Consider the following 17,123-nt stretch of genomic DNA (forward strand, 5'->3'; position numbering starts at 1 on the left):
TGGCAGCTGATTTCTATCCAGACAGGCTGGCCCCATGTGGAACAGTCCCAGATCTACCCCAGGCTGTGCCTTCCAGTGACACATCTCTCCTGGGTAGCCACTCAACAGCTGGCCACCGTTTAGGGCATTAACCTTACCCTCCAGGCTGTGCTCACTCGAGACCAGGAGCACAGAGCTGGCATGTTCCGGGTGCCACAGGGGGGTTGGGAGACAGGGAACGGTGGGCAGTGGGCACGTTGTCCCCAGTGTTTGGCAGCTAGGACGAACAGAACAGAGAAGGAGGAGGAGGCCAGGAAGAGAAGCCCCTCCGCCTGCCCAGTTCCTCTGTAAGCTGAGGCCTGGGGAGAAGGAGAGAGGAAAGACATGTGGACCTGAGTCACAGCTCAGATAAGTAAAGGGGATGGGGTCCAGGAGGAAGGACGAAGAGGGGAGTGGGGAACTTGAGACCTCTCAGTCTGGCTTCCCCAGAGACTTATCAGCTTCCCAGCCTTGACTGCAAGAATGGGTGTGGGTAACACAGGGGCCAGGGTCAGAAGAGGGTAGGTTTGGGGAGGTGAGGGCATTGCTGCGATACATCTCTCAAGTGGAAGGGGATTGGGGCGGGAGGAACTGAAAAGTGAAGCCATTTCAGGGAACAGAGCCCTTGGCCTCTAGACTACGGCCACACTCCATCACCTGGTGATCATGTACTTATCTTGCACTAATAACCTCCAGGTGCCTTTGTGGTTGGGGATTTTTCTATTTTTGCTGCTGCCTCTGCTGCTGCTGCTGCTGAGTTCACTTATGGTGCATTGGACACTGGGTCTTGGCTGCCAGTGTCTGATTAGGGAGGTGAGCACAGGGCCCCCTGCTGTGAGGCAGGGCTTGAGGAGGGGGGCGGTGCAGCAGGGCCCAGGAGGCCAATCCGTTGAGCCCACGCTCCATGCTGTAGCAGAGTCCAGTCGGCTTTTGGAGCCGCAGAGTCTACCTGGGGGCCCGCATTCACCATGATCATAAGCTTCACATATGGGAGAATCATCTATTGAGAATCTTCTGGGGGTTGGGGAGAAACCCTACTTTCCCTAAGAAATCAGGAAGGACAAAGACTTTTCAGTGGACAGCTTGTAGCTTACAGATGCCATCACTGCCCCTGGGTTTCTGGTCCCTGCTCAGGCACCCTGCCTCTGGGAAAGGGTTGGGATGGGGATGGGGGGCCTGCCTTGACTGGCAGGGTAAAGAAGAAATCAGGTTTCTTTCTGGGGCCACTGTCACTCTTGGGCATCATGCCTGCAGGCCTGAGCCAGCTGGAGCAGCCCTCTTGCTTCTCCTGTAAGCCAGAACCAGCCCAGCCTGCCCTGCCCTGCTGCCCCTGTCCTAGCCAGTGCCTTTTGTTTGATGTCTGTTATCTCCACACCATCTGCCTTAGGGGTAGGCCTGGCAAGTCCCTACTCTGTGGGGAAATGTCTTGGGTGGGGGGAGGGTGGGGAAGGTGGTAAATACAGCATCTTCTTAGAAAGCAGCATGGCTCTGTGTTTTCCTGTAGCCTGCCTATGGGGGGAGGGTTGGTTGTGGGGACCAAGGTTCGTCTCCCCACTGTGGGGTCTTTGGTGGACATGCCCGGGATCTTCTCACACCATCTCTATGCTCTACCACTAGTGTGGCACCTGCTGCATGAGAGACAACCTTCTCCCATGCGGTTTATTCAGGAAAGGGATGTTTCTGCCTGAGGAAGACACCGGCTGATGGAGCATTCTTTGTTGGGCAGATTGCTGCCTTCAGTTAAGAAAGGCTGGTGGACCCCTGGGTGAAGAAGGCTAGATATGACAGGGGAACGGTTTGGTGAGCATTGGGGAGGATCCAAGGTGTGGCTTGTGCTAATATAGCAGACAGTCTCATTTCTGTTTTAGCTGCTTTACAGGTACAGATTTACCCTGCTGGTTATATTTGGCCTAGGCAAAGACCAACATTACTTTGTATTCCTTGGACATGTGTCTAAGAGAAGGCGCTAATACAAAAGCAAGACTAAGTTTATAGGAGTTTCTCAAAAAGAATTGTGCGTGCATGCTTCAGTTCAGTCAATGGCCTGCTATTGTAGCAGATGGTCATTAGCTCCAGGCCTGACTCAGAGTGGCCCCAGAGGAGAGGGAGTGATTTAAAAGCCTTTTCTCCCTCCAGGCTTGGTGTGTGCTCCTTTGCACCCTTTCCACGACACAGTTGGAGAGGGCACCTAGAGACCAGATGGCATTAAACTGGCATCCAGACACCAAGCTGGACGCTTGAGGCTTTACAACTGAGACATAAAGACTGACTCATGGTGGATTTGCAGAAACCTTTATAGACAGAAATCATTCCATCTTACAGAAAGGGGATACTGGTCTGGAGCACAGGGTGTGGATGGGGAGGGAGTCACAGCCTTCTGGGGGCCATACTGGGCCTTGGGTGGACACACCTCAGGTGCTAATGCTCCCAAGAGGAAAGGTTGGCAGTACCCCCAAACTCCAGACCAAGATGGAACTCACTGAGCCAAGGGAGCCATCATATTCACTGAGGTGCTGTGGGTAGGGAGCATGGGCATCTACGCTGCCCTCTTAGGAAATCTCCCGGGGAGCCGTGGAAAGTGCCCATCAGCCTGGCAGGTCAGGGAGGAAAGAGGCAGAAGCAGATCCACACCCAGTACCTGTTGGGGAAGCAGAGAGGCCATGAGGAGGGCAGGCCAGACTTGTCCCTGGCACAGATCTGATTCTGCTGGCTTACCAGATTTCCCCCATGATTTTGTTGATGCCCTTGGTCCTTGGGCAACCATTTGAGTAGCAATGACTCCTAGACAGTTGCCAAGGAGAAATCCTACGTCTCCAACTTTCCCTTGCCAGAGAGGCAGAGCCAACCACTAATCATGTGTACAGGTAGCCACGTGACTTCCCACCCCTTCCCAGCTATAGAAAAACCAACCACAGGGCAGAAGAGGAATGAATGCCCTGTTCACAGAGCCAGGGCACTGGGGGGCTTTTTCTGAGTCCCAATCCAAGATCCAAGATCCCTTCCTGGCCCCAGATCTATAACTTTCCCCCCTTTACTTGACAAGGATCTCTTACCAAACCCCTAGAGAGTGGAGACCCATTCCCCCTCACCTGGGTCCCAGGTTGCATTCAGAGAGGATTCCTCGAGGTCCTGGCAGCGAGGAAACCTGTCTTATGTGCCCCGAAGGCCGTGATGAAGACGTTGAGGACCACGGTGATGAAGACCAAGGTGGTGGCAGCATTGTTGAGCTGGTTTAGTTGCCACTGCTTTTCAACCTCGTTGAGGTTCAGCCGTGCTGTGGAGAGATGGGGAGTGGGAGGTAAGGGTCAAGATGGGCCACGGGAGCTTGGGTCCTGGAGCATCCCGACAGTCCCTCAAGGGTAGAAGACCTGGCACCTCAGAGATGGCATGGTAGAAGTAAGGGAGGTGGGAGTCATGGACAGACATGCCTTTGGCCCTCACTGAGTATATGTGAGGGGAGGGCACCCACATGGCACTTAATAGAAACAGAATTTGGGTCATCCAAGAGCGCAGATGACAAGGCTGTAAGGAACTGTGCCAAGTTCGCTAAGGACAGTCCTTCAGCGGGTATTGTGGGGCTGCTCTGTGGGGCCCCTGAAACAAGGCGGTATCATGGGGAATGCAGAGAGCCCAGGTCAGCGTTCAGTGTGAGGTGGGCACGCGCACATGGAGGTGTTGCTGGGAGGCACTGCAGGCTTTTCTTCCACTGTGGGACCTGGAGGCTCGCTCCAGGCCTGGGCTTCTCACCGATGGCCACCAGGAGGATTCCAATGACCACCTGCAGGAGCAGGGAGATGCTGATGAGCGTGACGAGGGCGGTGTAGTAGTGAGAGGATGGGCCTTGCTCCAGCACGGCTTTCAGCCTTGTGGCGTTGGACATGAAGAGAGCCACATCCAGCATGCTCTCTGCCACGCTCTTCTTGGTGGCATAGTGGTTCAGATTGATGGGCTGGTTCCTCCTGGGGGTGGGACTTCCGGGCTGGAAGGTAGAAGCACAGGCTTCATTGGAGGCTCCAGTAGGGAAGCGGTTAAGAAACAGCAAAGAGAGGTTGTAAAGCTTTCCCCTAACCAGGTGGGAAAACTAGGGCAAGAAGCATCCTTTTCAGTTTTAAGGCCTGAAAAAATAAAGAACTAGACTAGAAAACTCTTAAGGACCTTTGAACTCGGGAATGATGTTATGTTGTCGTTTGTACTTCGTGAAGGGCAGACTTCCCTTGCACCCTCGCGTTCCAAATATGAGAAGGGAGGAGGAGTCTGAGTTGTCCATTTTATTTGAGATTTCACCAGGGCCAGGCCTTGACTTTGGACTGCTCTCTTTTCTTCCAGGAGGAAATCATCTCAGAACACAATAGGGGGAGCTCTGAGGCTGAAGTGGAATAGGAAAAGATTCCTCTTCTTTCAGAACAACATGGCCTCAAGGGGGGTGCACAGCTTAGCAAATGAAACCTGTCCCATTTGGCCCTTGGCCAGGAACACCAGCCCAGGCACATGCACTGTGTCAGACACCAGCCATCAGTACAAATTTCTGTAGGCAGTTTTGTATGTACATGGTGATACACACTAGCTAATATTCTTAATTCCACTTTTTAAAAAATTTATGGGTTTTTGTTGTTTTTTTTATAATTTTTAAAGATTTATTTCTTTATACAAGCACTGGGGTACAGGCCAGAGGCGCGGGAGGGTGAGAGAATTCACTAGAGACAGAGCGGGGAGCAGAACAGGCAGATGGACCAAAATACACTGCTGAGGGGAGCAGCGGGCACGATAGGAGAGGTCTGCCGCACCATGTGGGAATCTCCCAGGCTGGCCAGGAGTCGAACCCGTGCTGCAGAGGCTGCGGACAGCTTCACAGCACTGCGCTCAATCTGCTGCGCCAAGGGAGAGGCCCTAATTCCACTTTTTAAATCAGTTTTGGGCTTGGTTGATTGACCTATAATTTGCATGTGATTTTATTTTGATATGTAAGTCAAAGCTCTTATCCTCAAGAAGCTACTAGCTCCAAAAGACAGACTCATGATACAGGACATATGCTGTAGGGCTCTGAGTTGGGCAAAGAAATTCAGATTGGATGCTACTAACAATTTGCTTCACTCAAGAGAACTGGGAACATTTTAGGGAGATTAATGTAGGAATGGTGTTGGGGGTAGATTAGCTCAGGAAGGCCCAGATGCAGGGAGATTCATTAAAAATTTATGATTTTGATTTAGGGTCAAGTGACAAGTGATTCAGCCAGTGTGGTAGTGAGAAATGAGAGAAGGGAAAGATTTGAAAGGGGTTACAGACTGAAGAGAGGGAAGCTAACTCAGCAGATCACCACAACAGGATATCTGTTGAGTGGATGGATGAATGGATGCATGGATGGATGGATGGATGCATGGATGGATGGATGGATGGATGGGTGGATGGGTGGAGAGATGGACAGACAGATGCATGAGTGGAAACATGGATGGATGTGTGGATGGATGCATGAGGCAGACCTCAGAGGGTTTGCTCCTTATGTATCCTGAACTTGTCTCAGTCCAGGTGGTCTGGATGGTTAGGGCCAAGGATACCAGGGACAATACTCCACAAAGGCCCCAAGGCTACAACCTGTGGTCCTAGCCCATTTGGTAAAGGTTTGTTCTAGGTGCAAAGGATACTCATTAGGATGTAAGGGTCTGTGCAGTGGCCCCCAGCCCTCTCCACAATCCCCAGTGCTTCCACCTGGACACAACCATGTGCTGGAGCTTCCCTGCTCCTTGATCTCCGCCCCCCACCCCAATTTTCCTCCCTGGATGTGCCCACTGCTCCTCTCCCTACCCCTCCATATTGACAGCAGCTACAAGCTTTTACTTTCTATTCCTAAAACCCAGCTCTCAGTTCAAGATCTACTAAGCTGTGAAATCACCCTGAAAGCCCAAGGGAGACCCCTTTTCTGAAAATGCACATATTAACAGTAGAACAAACCGTAAACCCAAACCTCCAGGGATAAGTTTTGAGCACAGACCAAGTAATATGTGAGGAGGTGGGGGCAGAAGGGGTGGGTACTTGAGGACACTGATCTTCCCAAACCTCTAAAAGAAAAAAACCAACCAACCAACTCCAAACATCGCTAAGTTTTAATAGAGCCATTGGCTTTTGTTTACTTGAACTAAGAGCTATTGTTTCTTTCTTTCTTTTTTTTATTTTTAAAGGTTTCTTTATTATTATTATGCATACAGGAGCTGGGGCACAGGCCAGAGGCATGGGGTGGGGTGTGTGTGAAAGGACTCACCAGAGACAGAGTGGGGCGCAGAACAGGCAGATGGACTGAAATACACTGCTGAGGGGAGCAGCGGGGGAGTCAGGAGAGGTCTGCTGTGCACGTGGGTTGCTCCCTGGCCAGCTGGGGTGGGGGTGGGGTGGGAGTGGGCTTGAACTTGTGCTGCAGAGGCTGCGAACAGTTTCACAGGTTGCATCTTAACCCCTTGCGCCACCAGGGAGGAGAGCTATTGTTTCTCAGCGGATGTGGGGTTCACAGTGAGCATGGAAGGGTGCAGACCTCATGCTTTCCTCTCTCATGTAGCACCTTCTTCGATCGATATGTACCAATTCGCGACTGCCCTGCAGCTGAGAGTTGAGTTTGGCAGCGCTGGGACGCTCTGGAGGGCGCCCCTTCCGGGCTCCAGAAGGCTCCCTGATCTCCAGAGCGTCCACGTGGTGGCGTGCGGGCTCCAGAGAAGTGTCCCCAGCCCCTGGCTGCACCGGCGCTGGGCGGTGTTTCTCCCGCGAGGAATCCACTGACAGGACCGCCTTGTTGGGGAGCCGGGAGCCCTCGGAGACCGGGGCGGGGACCCCGGATCGCAAGTCAAGATCGGGCGCCTAGACCCACCGAACGTGTGTGCGATGAGAATTCAGGAATAGTCCAGAACTGAGCCGGCCCGGGGAGGGGCTCAGTCCCTGCGCCTGAGAGGCTAACAGGACAGGTGGTTGTGAGAAAGTTGCCTTGAAGGGAGCCCCTCCTGGGAGCAACCTCTAAAAAGCAGGGAAAGGGTTTTCTTACTCCTTCTGGGCCAGTTTAGGTGCGAGTCCTGGCTGAGAGGATCTGCGCGCCCTCCCTTAGGGCCCCAGGATTCTAATGGGATGAACCCCTACCTCCTGCAGGATTTTTACCCTTTTTACACACAGCCTGGAGACCAGGAGACGCTCAGTGAGGGGTCAGGGCAAAAGGAGGGCGGCGGTGGCCGGCAGGGTGGCCTGTTCCTGCCTTCCAGAGCTGGCCCTTTAAGGCTGGGCTCCTGCAGGCCGGGAACAAAGGCCCGGGAATGTGGGCTGGGCCGGCCAGCTGAGCCACCCAGCCTGAGTCATTTCTGTTTCACGGGACTTGGAATTGCTGGCTCTCTCTTGCTGCCTCCTCTGGCCCTGGCCCCAGCCCTCTCCCAGGCTGCCCGTGGCCCCCGCTGCTGCCTGCTGGAGGGGGACAGCCTCTCCCTGAGCTGCCATGGTGTGGGGAGGCGGGGGTGGGGGGGTGGGGAGGACCCCTCTGAGCCCCAGGCCCTGGCCCTAGCTCCTAGGCTTGTTCAGTGTGCCTCCTCTCAGAGCAGGGACTGGGGGGCTAATACTCCACTTCTGGGCCCAGCTGTGTCTTGGGTTTGGCTCTTTGAGTCTCAATTTCCACATCTACAAAGTGGGAGGAAAATCCCATCTCCCAGGGAGTAGTGACTTTGTTTCTCCCCAAAAGGAAAGACAGAACTCCAAGCTCTTCGCACCCTCACTCCCCCACCCCTTCCTGGTCTGAGATCAGTTCTTCAAAGATCCTCTGTTACTCCCTATTTTATGTCTTTTTTTTTTTTTTAAGATTTATTTATTTATTTATACAAGAACCGGGGTACAGGCCAGAATCGCAGGAGGGTGAGAGGATTCACCAGAGACAAAGCGGAGAACAGAACAGGCAGACGGACGAAATACACTGCTGAGGGGAGCAGCGGGCGAGACAGGAGAGGTCTGTGCGCCATGTGGGACCCTCGCAGGCTGGCCGGGATGGAACCCGCGCTGCAGAGGCTGCAAACAGCTTCACAGTGCGGCGCTCAACCGCCTCCGCCACCAGGGGAGGCCCCCTATTTTATGTCTTATTCCCTCCTGCTCACTCTACCCCCACTTTTACCAGAGACAGCAGGAGGGCCTGCCAGCCCCAAGAATTCCTTTTTTTTTTTGCACCTATGGCCTACACCCCAGCTCTTGTATGCATAAATAAATAAAATAAATCTTTAAAAAAATAAAAATAAAATAATACACCCCTAGGAAAGGCAGCCCACCACAATCCTCCCAACCAATGACACCAAGCATCGGTTGGGGAGTTTTGGTTGACATCAAGAGGGAGCACTCGGTGGGTGTAGCTCCAAAGTTCTATTCCAAACACCAGCAGGGGTCTGGACTACAGAGGACATAGATTTGGTAATGGGGTAGAATGAGATGAGGGGGTTAGCAGATACCGCAGATCCATTGCATCTGTTCCCAGTTTGTCCCACTCCCTGACCTGGCCCAGCACAATCATTTCCCTCTCTGCTCCTCACCCTTTCCTGTTACCCAGACCTCCCTGTTACCCAGGCACCCTTGCCAAGTCCCAGCTCCCAAGGCTGGTGTGGATTCCATCCCTTGAAGTCATGGTTTACTCCATTGTTCTGCCAGACAACTATTTATCCCTTAATCCTGTTGGCCTATAGTTTTGTTTCTTTACAGAACTTAAGTTGACCAGGAAAGGAATGCCTCTTTTAACAGAAAAGTAAACATATTTTTACATTGTTTATTGACATTATGGTCAGTAGGGACCACAAACTCCACCAGATCATGTTGTCCTTCCTTGGAAACAAGATTACAAGGTAGATGTTTCTTCCAGAGGAGCAAGTAACTGTCCTACCAAGACACCATGGAATCCATGACTCAGTGTTGAAGACCTAGAGTGCCCTGAGGGGAAGGAGCAGGCCCAGTTGGGAGGTTGAGACTTGGGGATTTGTAGCAGCCAGGAGGGTAAAACAGGAAGGAACTCTGGGCTGAGGTACAAATCCTGGTTTTGCTATAAACCAGATGTAAGAGCAAGCCTGTTCCTGTCACCAGGTTCCTCTCCTTATCTGTGAGGGAGGTTGGAATAAGCAATTTCTTTCTGATCCAGAAGTAGGGAAGCCCCCTCCTCTGAGTGGACAGTCTGGGGCTGAGGACCTTCTCCCAAGAAGGGCAGAGGTCAGGCAGCTGTGGGACCAGGCCCTGGGGCAGAACCAGTGAGTCACTTTGCCCCAGGCAGCTCTAGAACATTGGTGACCATCCCATGAGTCATTCCTGTCAGCTCTGACAGAAGCCATATGGCAGTGTCCCTGTGATTCAGCTCAAATTCAGGGCTACAGAGGAGTAGTGGCTGGTGGCCCTTCCAATGGTCTCAAAAGGACCAACCCCCCAAAAAGACAGGCCTCACCTGAAAAAGAGGCGGTGGTGAGCCAGGCCTTTGGAAGGCTGGTTTCCCACAAAAGGAAAGAGTGGCTCCCAGCCCAGGAGGAGTGGCTTGTTCAAAAGTATGGATTGGGGTGACCTACAGCGCCAACTGGCTTTTAAGTAGGTGCCAGAGATCCCTATCCTGTCAGAATTAAGTCTGTCAGGCTCTATCATATCTGCGCACATAGTAGGCTTCCATTAGACTAGGAATGATAGCAATTCCCTCCCACTCACAGAGTCATACCTTGTGCCTGGCACAGAGTTAAACATGGGACATGAGTCATCTTATCTAGTTCTCACACAGCCCCATGAAGTTGCTGAGGACCTTGCTGTAGCTGAGAAAGTGACTGCTCAGAAAGCCTAAGTAACTTGCCCAGTGTCACACAGCATAGTTTTGTTTTTTTTGTTTTTTTATAATAAATTTTATTTTTATATTCCCCATACAATTGCAACCCCCCCCATTCTGGCCCCAATCCTTCCCCTCCCGCCCCCCACCCCCCAAAAAGTGTCTCTGGTTCATAGTTTTTTGTTGATTTTGATTTTCACTTTCTTATAGTTATTCATTTTCCTGGTCCCTTATTTAAGTTTTCTAGATTCCTGCTATGAGTGAGACCATCCGGTATTTTTCTTTTTCTTTTTGGTTTATTTCACTGAGCATGATCCCTTCCAGTGCCATCCATGTTGCTGCAAATTGCATGTGCTTATCTTTTTTGAATGCACACAGCATAGTTTTTAACCCCAATTCTCTGTGCCAGAGCCTGTAATTTAAACTCCTACTCTACTACCTCCATGAAATTGAAGGCACACTCCTTGCCTCCAAGGAGTTTTGGATCTAAAGATAAACATGTGACCGAAGATGGAAGAAGACAATTAGATGGTCCCACATGTGTGCAGATGTATGCTTGCTAAGAGGAGGTTAAACCCCTCAATCTGAGGGAAACTGCTCAGGCGCTCCTGAATCTACAGTGAGGCTGCGTCACTGCACCCCACACTCCTGAGGCAGAAAGGGTATCATTTCCAAAGTCAGAAGGTTATGGTTCAAGCTGGTAAGAGGTGACCTAGAAGACTGGGAGATTAATGTTGCAAGACGTTTATCTGTCTCTTTTGCATTTTGAGCCATGTGAATATTTGAACTTTGTAAAAAGAAATTTCAATAAAAACAAGTAGGACCGAAAAAGGCCCAAGGTTAACATAAAACAGAATTTGCAACTTCATGTTAGCTTCTCCATCTGTGAAATGGGAACAATATCCCCCCTGTTTAGCCCAAAGTGTGGGTAAAGAAGACCATCGAGATGTGTGTGAATGTGCTTCGAAAACTGGAAAGTATTAAAACAAATAAGAGATGAGAGAAAAGTCTCTCCCACTCAGGATTACACTCCCACCTGTGGGCCAGAGGCTTTCTAAGTCATAGGTTCTGACTCTGGGTCTGTTGGAGTCCGTAAGTCTAAGGCATCCTTTGTCTTCTCAGTAACCCCCCTGGTCTCTGAATTGCCTCTCTCTCCCCATTTGGCAACTGGTGGCCTTGCCCCCAGAGAGGCTCACTCACACCCAACACAGGCCCCTATCTCAGGGAGAGAGATTCTCAGGCAGGCCCACCCACACCGGGTCTCCGCAGCCTCTGCTGTGATTTGGCAACGCAGACCCTCTCAGTTGGCCTCCACACCACTCTAGCCTGGTGTCCTGTCCTCTTCCCCCAGCCCGGGGAAAGCGAGCTAACCCTCCCGGGCTCTGTCCGTGCCAAGCCAGTGATGCTCAGCTGACTGGGCCACTCGGATTACTCACTGTTCCCTGAACACACCCCACCCTTCCCCACTGCTCCAGGACTAAAGGCCTTTCTTCCCCATTCCCCCAGGGGGAAGCCTACTCTCCCTTCTACACCCTGTCCCTGCAAGCCCCACCCAGGCCCTGGGCACTGCGCCCTTGCTCTGTGCTGGCCCTGGGCTCCATTTAGATCTCTAGATGACTGCCTGCTTGGCTGCAGGGACCCCATCTTCCTGGGCCCCCTGGTGCCAAGCTCAGTGACTGGCCACACTAAACCCACAATGAATGATGATAGCTTTGAACTTTTGATTTGAAAATTACTTCAAAGAATTTTTTCAAAAAAGGCGAAAGAAGGGTCTTTAAGGCAGGGATTTTAGGCACGAGGGCTTGTGGGTGAGGGGAGAGTCAAGTTTGCACAGTGAATCTGCCTTCAAAATAAAGCCCCCGGGGACAGACACGGCCCTTTCTCCCAGGGTATCCCACCTCGGAGAATACATGGCTCAGACTGGAAGCTACCACTGGTCTTCAGGCTAAACCCTCCAAAGGCTCAGACCCTGGAGGCCTCAGGTGAGTGAGCCCTCAGACTGCAGCTTTCCTAGTGCCAAGAACAGTGGATCTCATCCTTAAAGATCAACAGTCTCTAATCCACTGCGGGTGGGGTGTCTTTGTGTGCAATTCCCGTAATAATACCCAACTGGCGCAGAAATCTCCTCCAAGGCCTGGGCACAGTCTTGCTGTGTGGAGCCTGCCCTCGCCCCAGGCGGCACACGGAGGCCTTGGGACCGCAATGCTCTCAAGGGCACGTGGGCAGTCTCCCAGGGCAAGGAATGCAGCCCTTCTGGTGTCCGCCAGGGGTCCCCCCAGGAAACAGCTTGCAGAGCCCTGGGTTAGATCAACCTGCCAGGGGCCAGGAATCCAAGGCTCTGATTCCTTTGAGAGGAGGTGGCAGGGTTTCATTCTAACAAAGGGGGGTTAGAGACTATAGAGAAGCAGAGGTTATGGGAAGGCATCAGGGTTGTCATAGGAACCCCATGGAGCCTGACTGCTCTTTCTTAGGAAGGATTTCCCACCTCCCCTGCAATAAGTCACCTTGTCAGCTGTTTTTCAGCCCGGGGCCCACCTCAGTCAGGGTCCAAAGTTAATCGTGGACTTGCCACATAGACATTTCAAAGAATTCTGGAGAATTTTTCTGCTCTCTCCAAATACCCTAAACAAGGGTGCTTTCTGAATGAGCATCTTGCTCTGGGGCTACCAGATCCATCTCACACTTTGCTCTAGGTCCCCCTTAGTTTTTGGCATATTCAGCTCTGTTTCCCAAACCTGCCCAGCTCATCTCTGCTCACGGTAATCCTACTCATCCTTCAAGGGCAAAAGAATTGAGCTAAAATTTAAATAGTAAATAAATAATGATAACGCCCTATGCCAGGCACACCCCTCTCGAAGCAGATAGGAAGAGTCCCTTTCACAGGTGAAGACAATGAGACACTAACATCCCAGTCACCAGATACTAAGGAATGGCCTGGGTAGTCCTAAGCCTGTAAATGTTCTTCTGTATACCACTGGTTCTCTCTCTCTCACTCTCTCTTTCTCACTCACTCTTTTATTTTGCTAGACATTGGCTCTCAAAGGGTGGTCCTTGAAGCAACAGTAGCAGCAGCAGCCCCTGGAACTTGTTAGAAATGCAAGTCCTCAGGTGCTGCCCTGGACCTACTGAATCAGAGAGGCAGGGTGGAATCCAGCTGTGTTTAACAAGCGTTCTGTCCCAGGCGATTCTGATGCAAGCTCAAGTTTTGAGGCCTATGCAAGCTTGAAGTTCTACTGCCAAATTGCAGTGTAGTCAGCTCTTCTGTGTTTACTGCCCTCTGTGCACTAGCTGCTTTGGCTTTGGCTTTGTCACTGAATTTTCTCAGCAACACCTATTTTACATGAGAAAATGGAGGCTCAGAGCAATTCAGTCATGTTGCCCCAATTACCCAGCAGTTAAGTATTTGAACTGGAATTTGTTATTTATTTATTTATTAATATATTTTTTTACATCATTGTTCATTTTTAAATAATGTTTGCTTTGCCCCATCCCCTCAGGTGTAGAGTCCATAGAGTTTCCTTCACTGATGCACCCATGCACCATCACCTCAGTCCCCTGTGCTCCTCCCTCCCTCCCTCTGATCCCTCTCCCTCCTGCCCTGCAGGATGTCTCTGATTTATAATTGTCTGGTTTTGTTTTGTTGTGTTTTGTATTGTTACTATTTTTTTCCCGATATCGGCTCCTCTGTATTTCTCCTATGAATCCAGGCTTGCTCAAGAGTCAGTGTCCTTTTTTTTTTTTTTAAGATTTACTTATTTATACAAGAACTGGGGTACAGGCCAGAGGCACGGGAGAGTGAGAGGATTCACCAGAGTGGGGAGCAGAACAGTCAGAGGGGAGCAGCGGGCAAGACAGGAGAGGTCCATTGCGCCATGTGGGTATCTCCCTGGCTGACCGGGATTGAACCGGCGCTGCAGAGGCTGCAGACAGCTTCACAGCGATGCGCTCAACCTGCTGCGCCACCAGGGAGGCCCAAGAGTCAGTGTCCTTAACCACTTAACCAGACAGTTCCTGGAATCATAAGCCATGGAAACCCCTAGAAGGTGACACTAGTCTAAAGCATATATAGGTAATATATCTATGAATAGATCTTTCTACTGGATAGTGAATAAATCAAAATGTGTATTTCGCCCTAGCGGTTGGCATAGTCCAGCAGCTCCTGTCTCCTCAGTGCCTGGCTGTTGCCCACCATATACTGTTCACATGGGTCTGATGTATTTAGCCTTAGATCCTTTCTTTTTTAAAAAAAATTTATTGAAGTACCATTAGTTTACATCTTTGTCAGTATTTTCTAAGTGTGGGATCTCCCTTCAGCCACGTGTCGTCAATGTTAGTGCTCCCCCCACCAAAGCACCCCTAGTCCACTGTGCCCTCCCCTCCCCTTGGATCCTCTCCATGTCTTCCTCAGACACATTTACTGAGCTTTGCTTGTTTTTGTAGAACTTTAGATGTTGTGATGGCAACTAAATCCAGATAGGAGGCAAGTGAGAAAGACTTTCAGAACAAGGGATCATAGAGCACAACATCAACATTCCACAGGATGGTGCATGTGCGTCTCAGAGGTTCCCACTAGGTTATGCTTTTCCAAAAGTTCCTTGGAATTTCAGGCAATTAGAATAAAAAGCAATAAGAGTTGTGCCTACAACCACTGGTTTTGGGCCAGAGAAGACCTCATGAGGTAGATCGAATCTGCCACTGAGATAGGAAAAAAGGAAGGTGGAGAATTTCCCACCCCACCCAGCCCTGCGGAGAGCTTGCCAAGATTCCTACTTAGTTCAGTTCAGCAAATGTGTTTTCAGCTCCTATCATGTGTTAGGCATCTAGGACGCAGCAAAGATGCCTGCCTCCCCCATCTCTCTGTTACTCTAACTCCCTAAAATGACAAGGGTTAGCTGAGAGGAGAGTGTGTAAAAGGGGAGCCAGGAAATAAAAGACCTTCGGATTTACCCCAGCAAATAGGCTTCTTGGGAACAAGGATTTTGATTTATTTACTTCTCTGTCCCATAGTCTGGGACCTAGTCTGGCATGCTGACTGAATGATGCATTTGCCCTCCCTCCCACTCATTCAGAAGAGGTTATGAGGCAGGACTGTGGCCTGCAGTGTTCACTCTTCCATGGACCTATGGACTTCTGACTCCTCTTAGAACCTATCACAGCTTCATTAAGTGTGAGGGTGTGAGCATGTGTGTGTGTGTGTGTCCTGTCTTTCTACTGTCCCTGTGGCCAGTAGCGTCTGGGTCCTGGGCATAGACAGGCTGCAGCTGAGGAAGTCTTGCAGTTACAGTCACTGGAAGGTGCTCAGCCTCAGGCCCAGGGACAGGTGACATCAAGCTGGAGAGGAGTCCCCGGATCAAAGCCAGGGTGGAAACGGTCCTTTAGGGACTTTTGCTGGGTGACTGCCCCTGCCAGGGTCTGTGAATCCCAGAGGTCTCAACCCAGAACCATTCTGCTGATGGCTTAACCCCAGTCTTCAAGTTCTATGTTCTCCCGGTCCTGCCCAGCAGATCCAGTCTGGCTGTTCACCTGATCTCCCTTCATAAGGATCTGAGTGCAAGAACACACTTTCTCCACCGCCCCCACCCCGACAACTGCACCCTGAGCAAATAGCCCTGATGTTGTAGTCTGGGGCCTGGGGAAAATAAAGGTTGAGTAAATGACATTTTGCTTGGAGTCAAGGCCTCTGCACTGAGCTTGGCTGCCATTTCTTCTCAGTGACCTCACACAGGTCATGCAACCTCACGGCTTCTCAGCTTCCTCTTGTAAAACAAGAGACTACCACCCCTCCTCCCTCGCTGTGAGCAGCTGGTGTAGGATCAAGTCTATACACATGAAAGGGATGAACCCCTGCCAAACCCTGCCAAACCCCCAGCAAAAATGCTGTGTCAGTCCCCAGCCAGTTTTAACCCAAACCCCCAGGCATCTCTAGAACTGGATCCACTGTGGAAGCTGAACATGTGAAACAGTTCAAGCCCCAGGATTCTTCCAAATTACAGCTTCTCTTTTAATAACTCCATTTATTCTGCACTTATCATGTTCCAGACACATTCCTTGAGTGTTTTTTATGCAGTATCTCGTTAACTTCTCATCGGAACCTTACTATGGGAAAGACGGGATCAGAGAGATGAAATAAGATGCCAAAAGTCACACAGGCAAGAGAGATGCAAGTCAAGGTCTGAACCCAGTTCTGCCTGAGACCAGAGCTCAGACTCTTAACCAAAGTGTTTTTTCTGCAAGTCTATTTCACTCTTGCTCTTCTGCCACCTTCCTGGAAGGCCAGAGGCCTGGATCTGCTTTCCTCTTGTACATAAAACAGTCTCTGGCCAGAAGTGTGTGTTCAAGGTGGAAGGCAGGAAAGAAGAAGGGAGAGAGGAAAGAGAGGGGCGTAGGGAGGGAGGGGCAGAGGGAGGGATGAAAGTAGAAGGGAGAGAGGGGGGGAGGGAAGGAGGCTCGTCCTGACCTTAGCTGCTGCCCAGACCCAGGCTGTAAGTGTCCTTCCTAGGACCAGAGCAATGCCCCAGTGCAAAATGGCAGTTGTCAAGCCGGGTTGCTGCTGTGCCCTTAGTCTCTTTCTAAAAATACAAAGTGCATGAGCCCTCCAAGGTCACCAAACAGATATCCAGTTGCTCTCTGGGGTCAGTCCTGTACAGCCTGATCCTGCCACCTGGCACCTACTCCCTCTGGGCCCCCTGCCTGACAGCTGACCCCTATCATCCCTGTGACTGTTTACTGCGAGGCAAAGTCCAGTTTTGCAGAGGTGGGAATGCTGGAGCAGCCAGCCCAACCCAGCCCAGCCTCACCCATGGTGAACTATAGTATGCCAGGACAGTTTGGGGTCTTTCCCCTAAGCAAGCACCTCCCCTTTTCTCTTCCTGCTGGGGCTCTATTCCTACAGTCATAAAATGGAGTCTATAAATTCCCTCTGCGGGGTTTCAGCAGTAGCCTGGTTCGGGGATAAGGACTCTGGCCTCAGAGTTAGGATGCTGGGGTCAAGCCCCACCATTGCCGCTCTGTAGCTATGTGACCTGGGGTGTCTGTTAGCTGCCAATCAGTGGGATAAGATTACAAGACAGTGATGACAGTACCCGATTTGTAGAGACATATGTTTGTTTGCATAAATAAATCTTATAGATTATGGACTAAAATATTAAAAGTGTCATCTCCAGCACTGAGGTGTTCTTTTCCCTTTTGCTTTATCTTTAATTTGTTCCTCAAAGAGCATAGGCAGTAAAAGGGATAAAAAATGTTAAAGCAATGACCACCTAATTGATATTTAAGTATGTGTCTTGATTTAGAGGGCAGATTGAGACTAATATTTATG

General features: G+C 50.8%; 1 protein-coding gene across 1 annotated transcript in view; it reads right to left on the reverse strand.

Annotated features, from left to right (window-relative positions):
• Window positions 1–2,862: 2,862 nt before the first annotated feature.
• The window catches only part of NINJ2 (ninjurin 2), a gene marked incomplete at its 5' end in the record, with an annotated part of 71,803 nt that continues 57,542 nt past the window's right edge, over window positions 2,863–17,123 (reverse strand). The window contains 2 exons of the mRNA XM_084254600.1: window positions 2,863–3,292; window positions 3,766–3,997. Of these exons, the coding sequence (XP_084110726.1) occupies window positions 3,126–3,292; window positions 3,766–3,997 (399 nt within the window). The 3' untranslated portion in view covers window positions 2,863–3,125. The remainder of the gene's footprint in view (window positions 3,293–3,765; window positions 3,998–17,123) is intronic.

Source organism: Talpa europaea (genome assembly GCF_964194135.1).
Source record: "Talpa europaea genome assembly, chromosome: 15".
In the NCBI taxonomy this organism is placed as follows: Eukaryota; Metazoa; Chordata; class Mammalia; order Eulipotyphla; family Talpidae; genus Talpa; species Talpa europaea.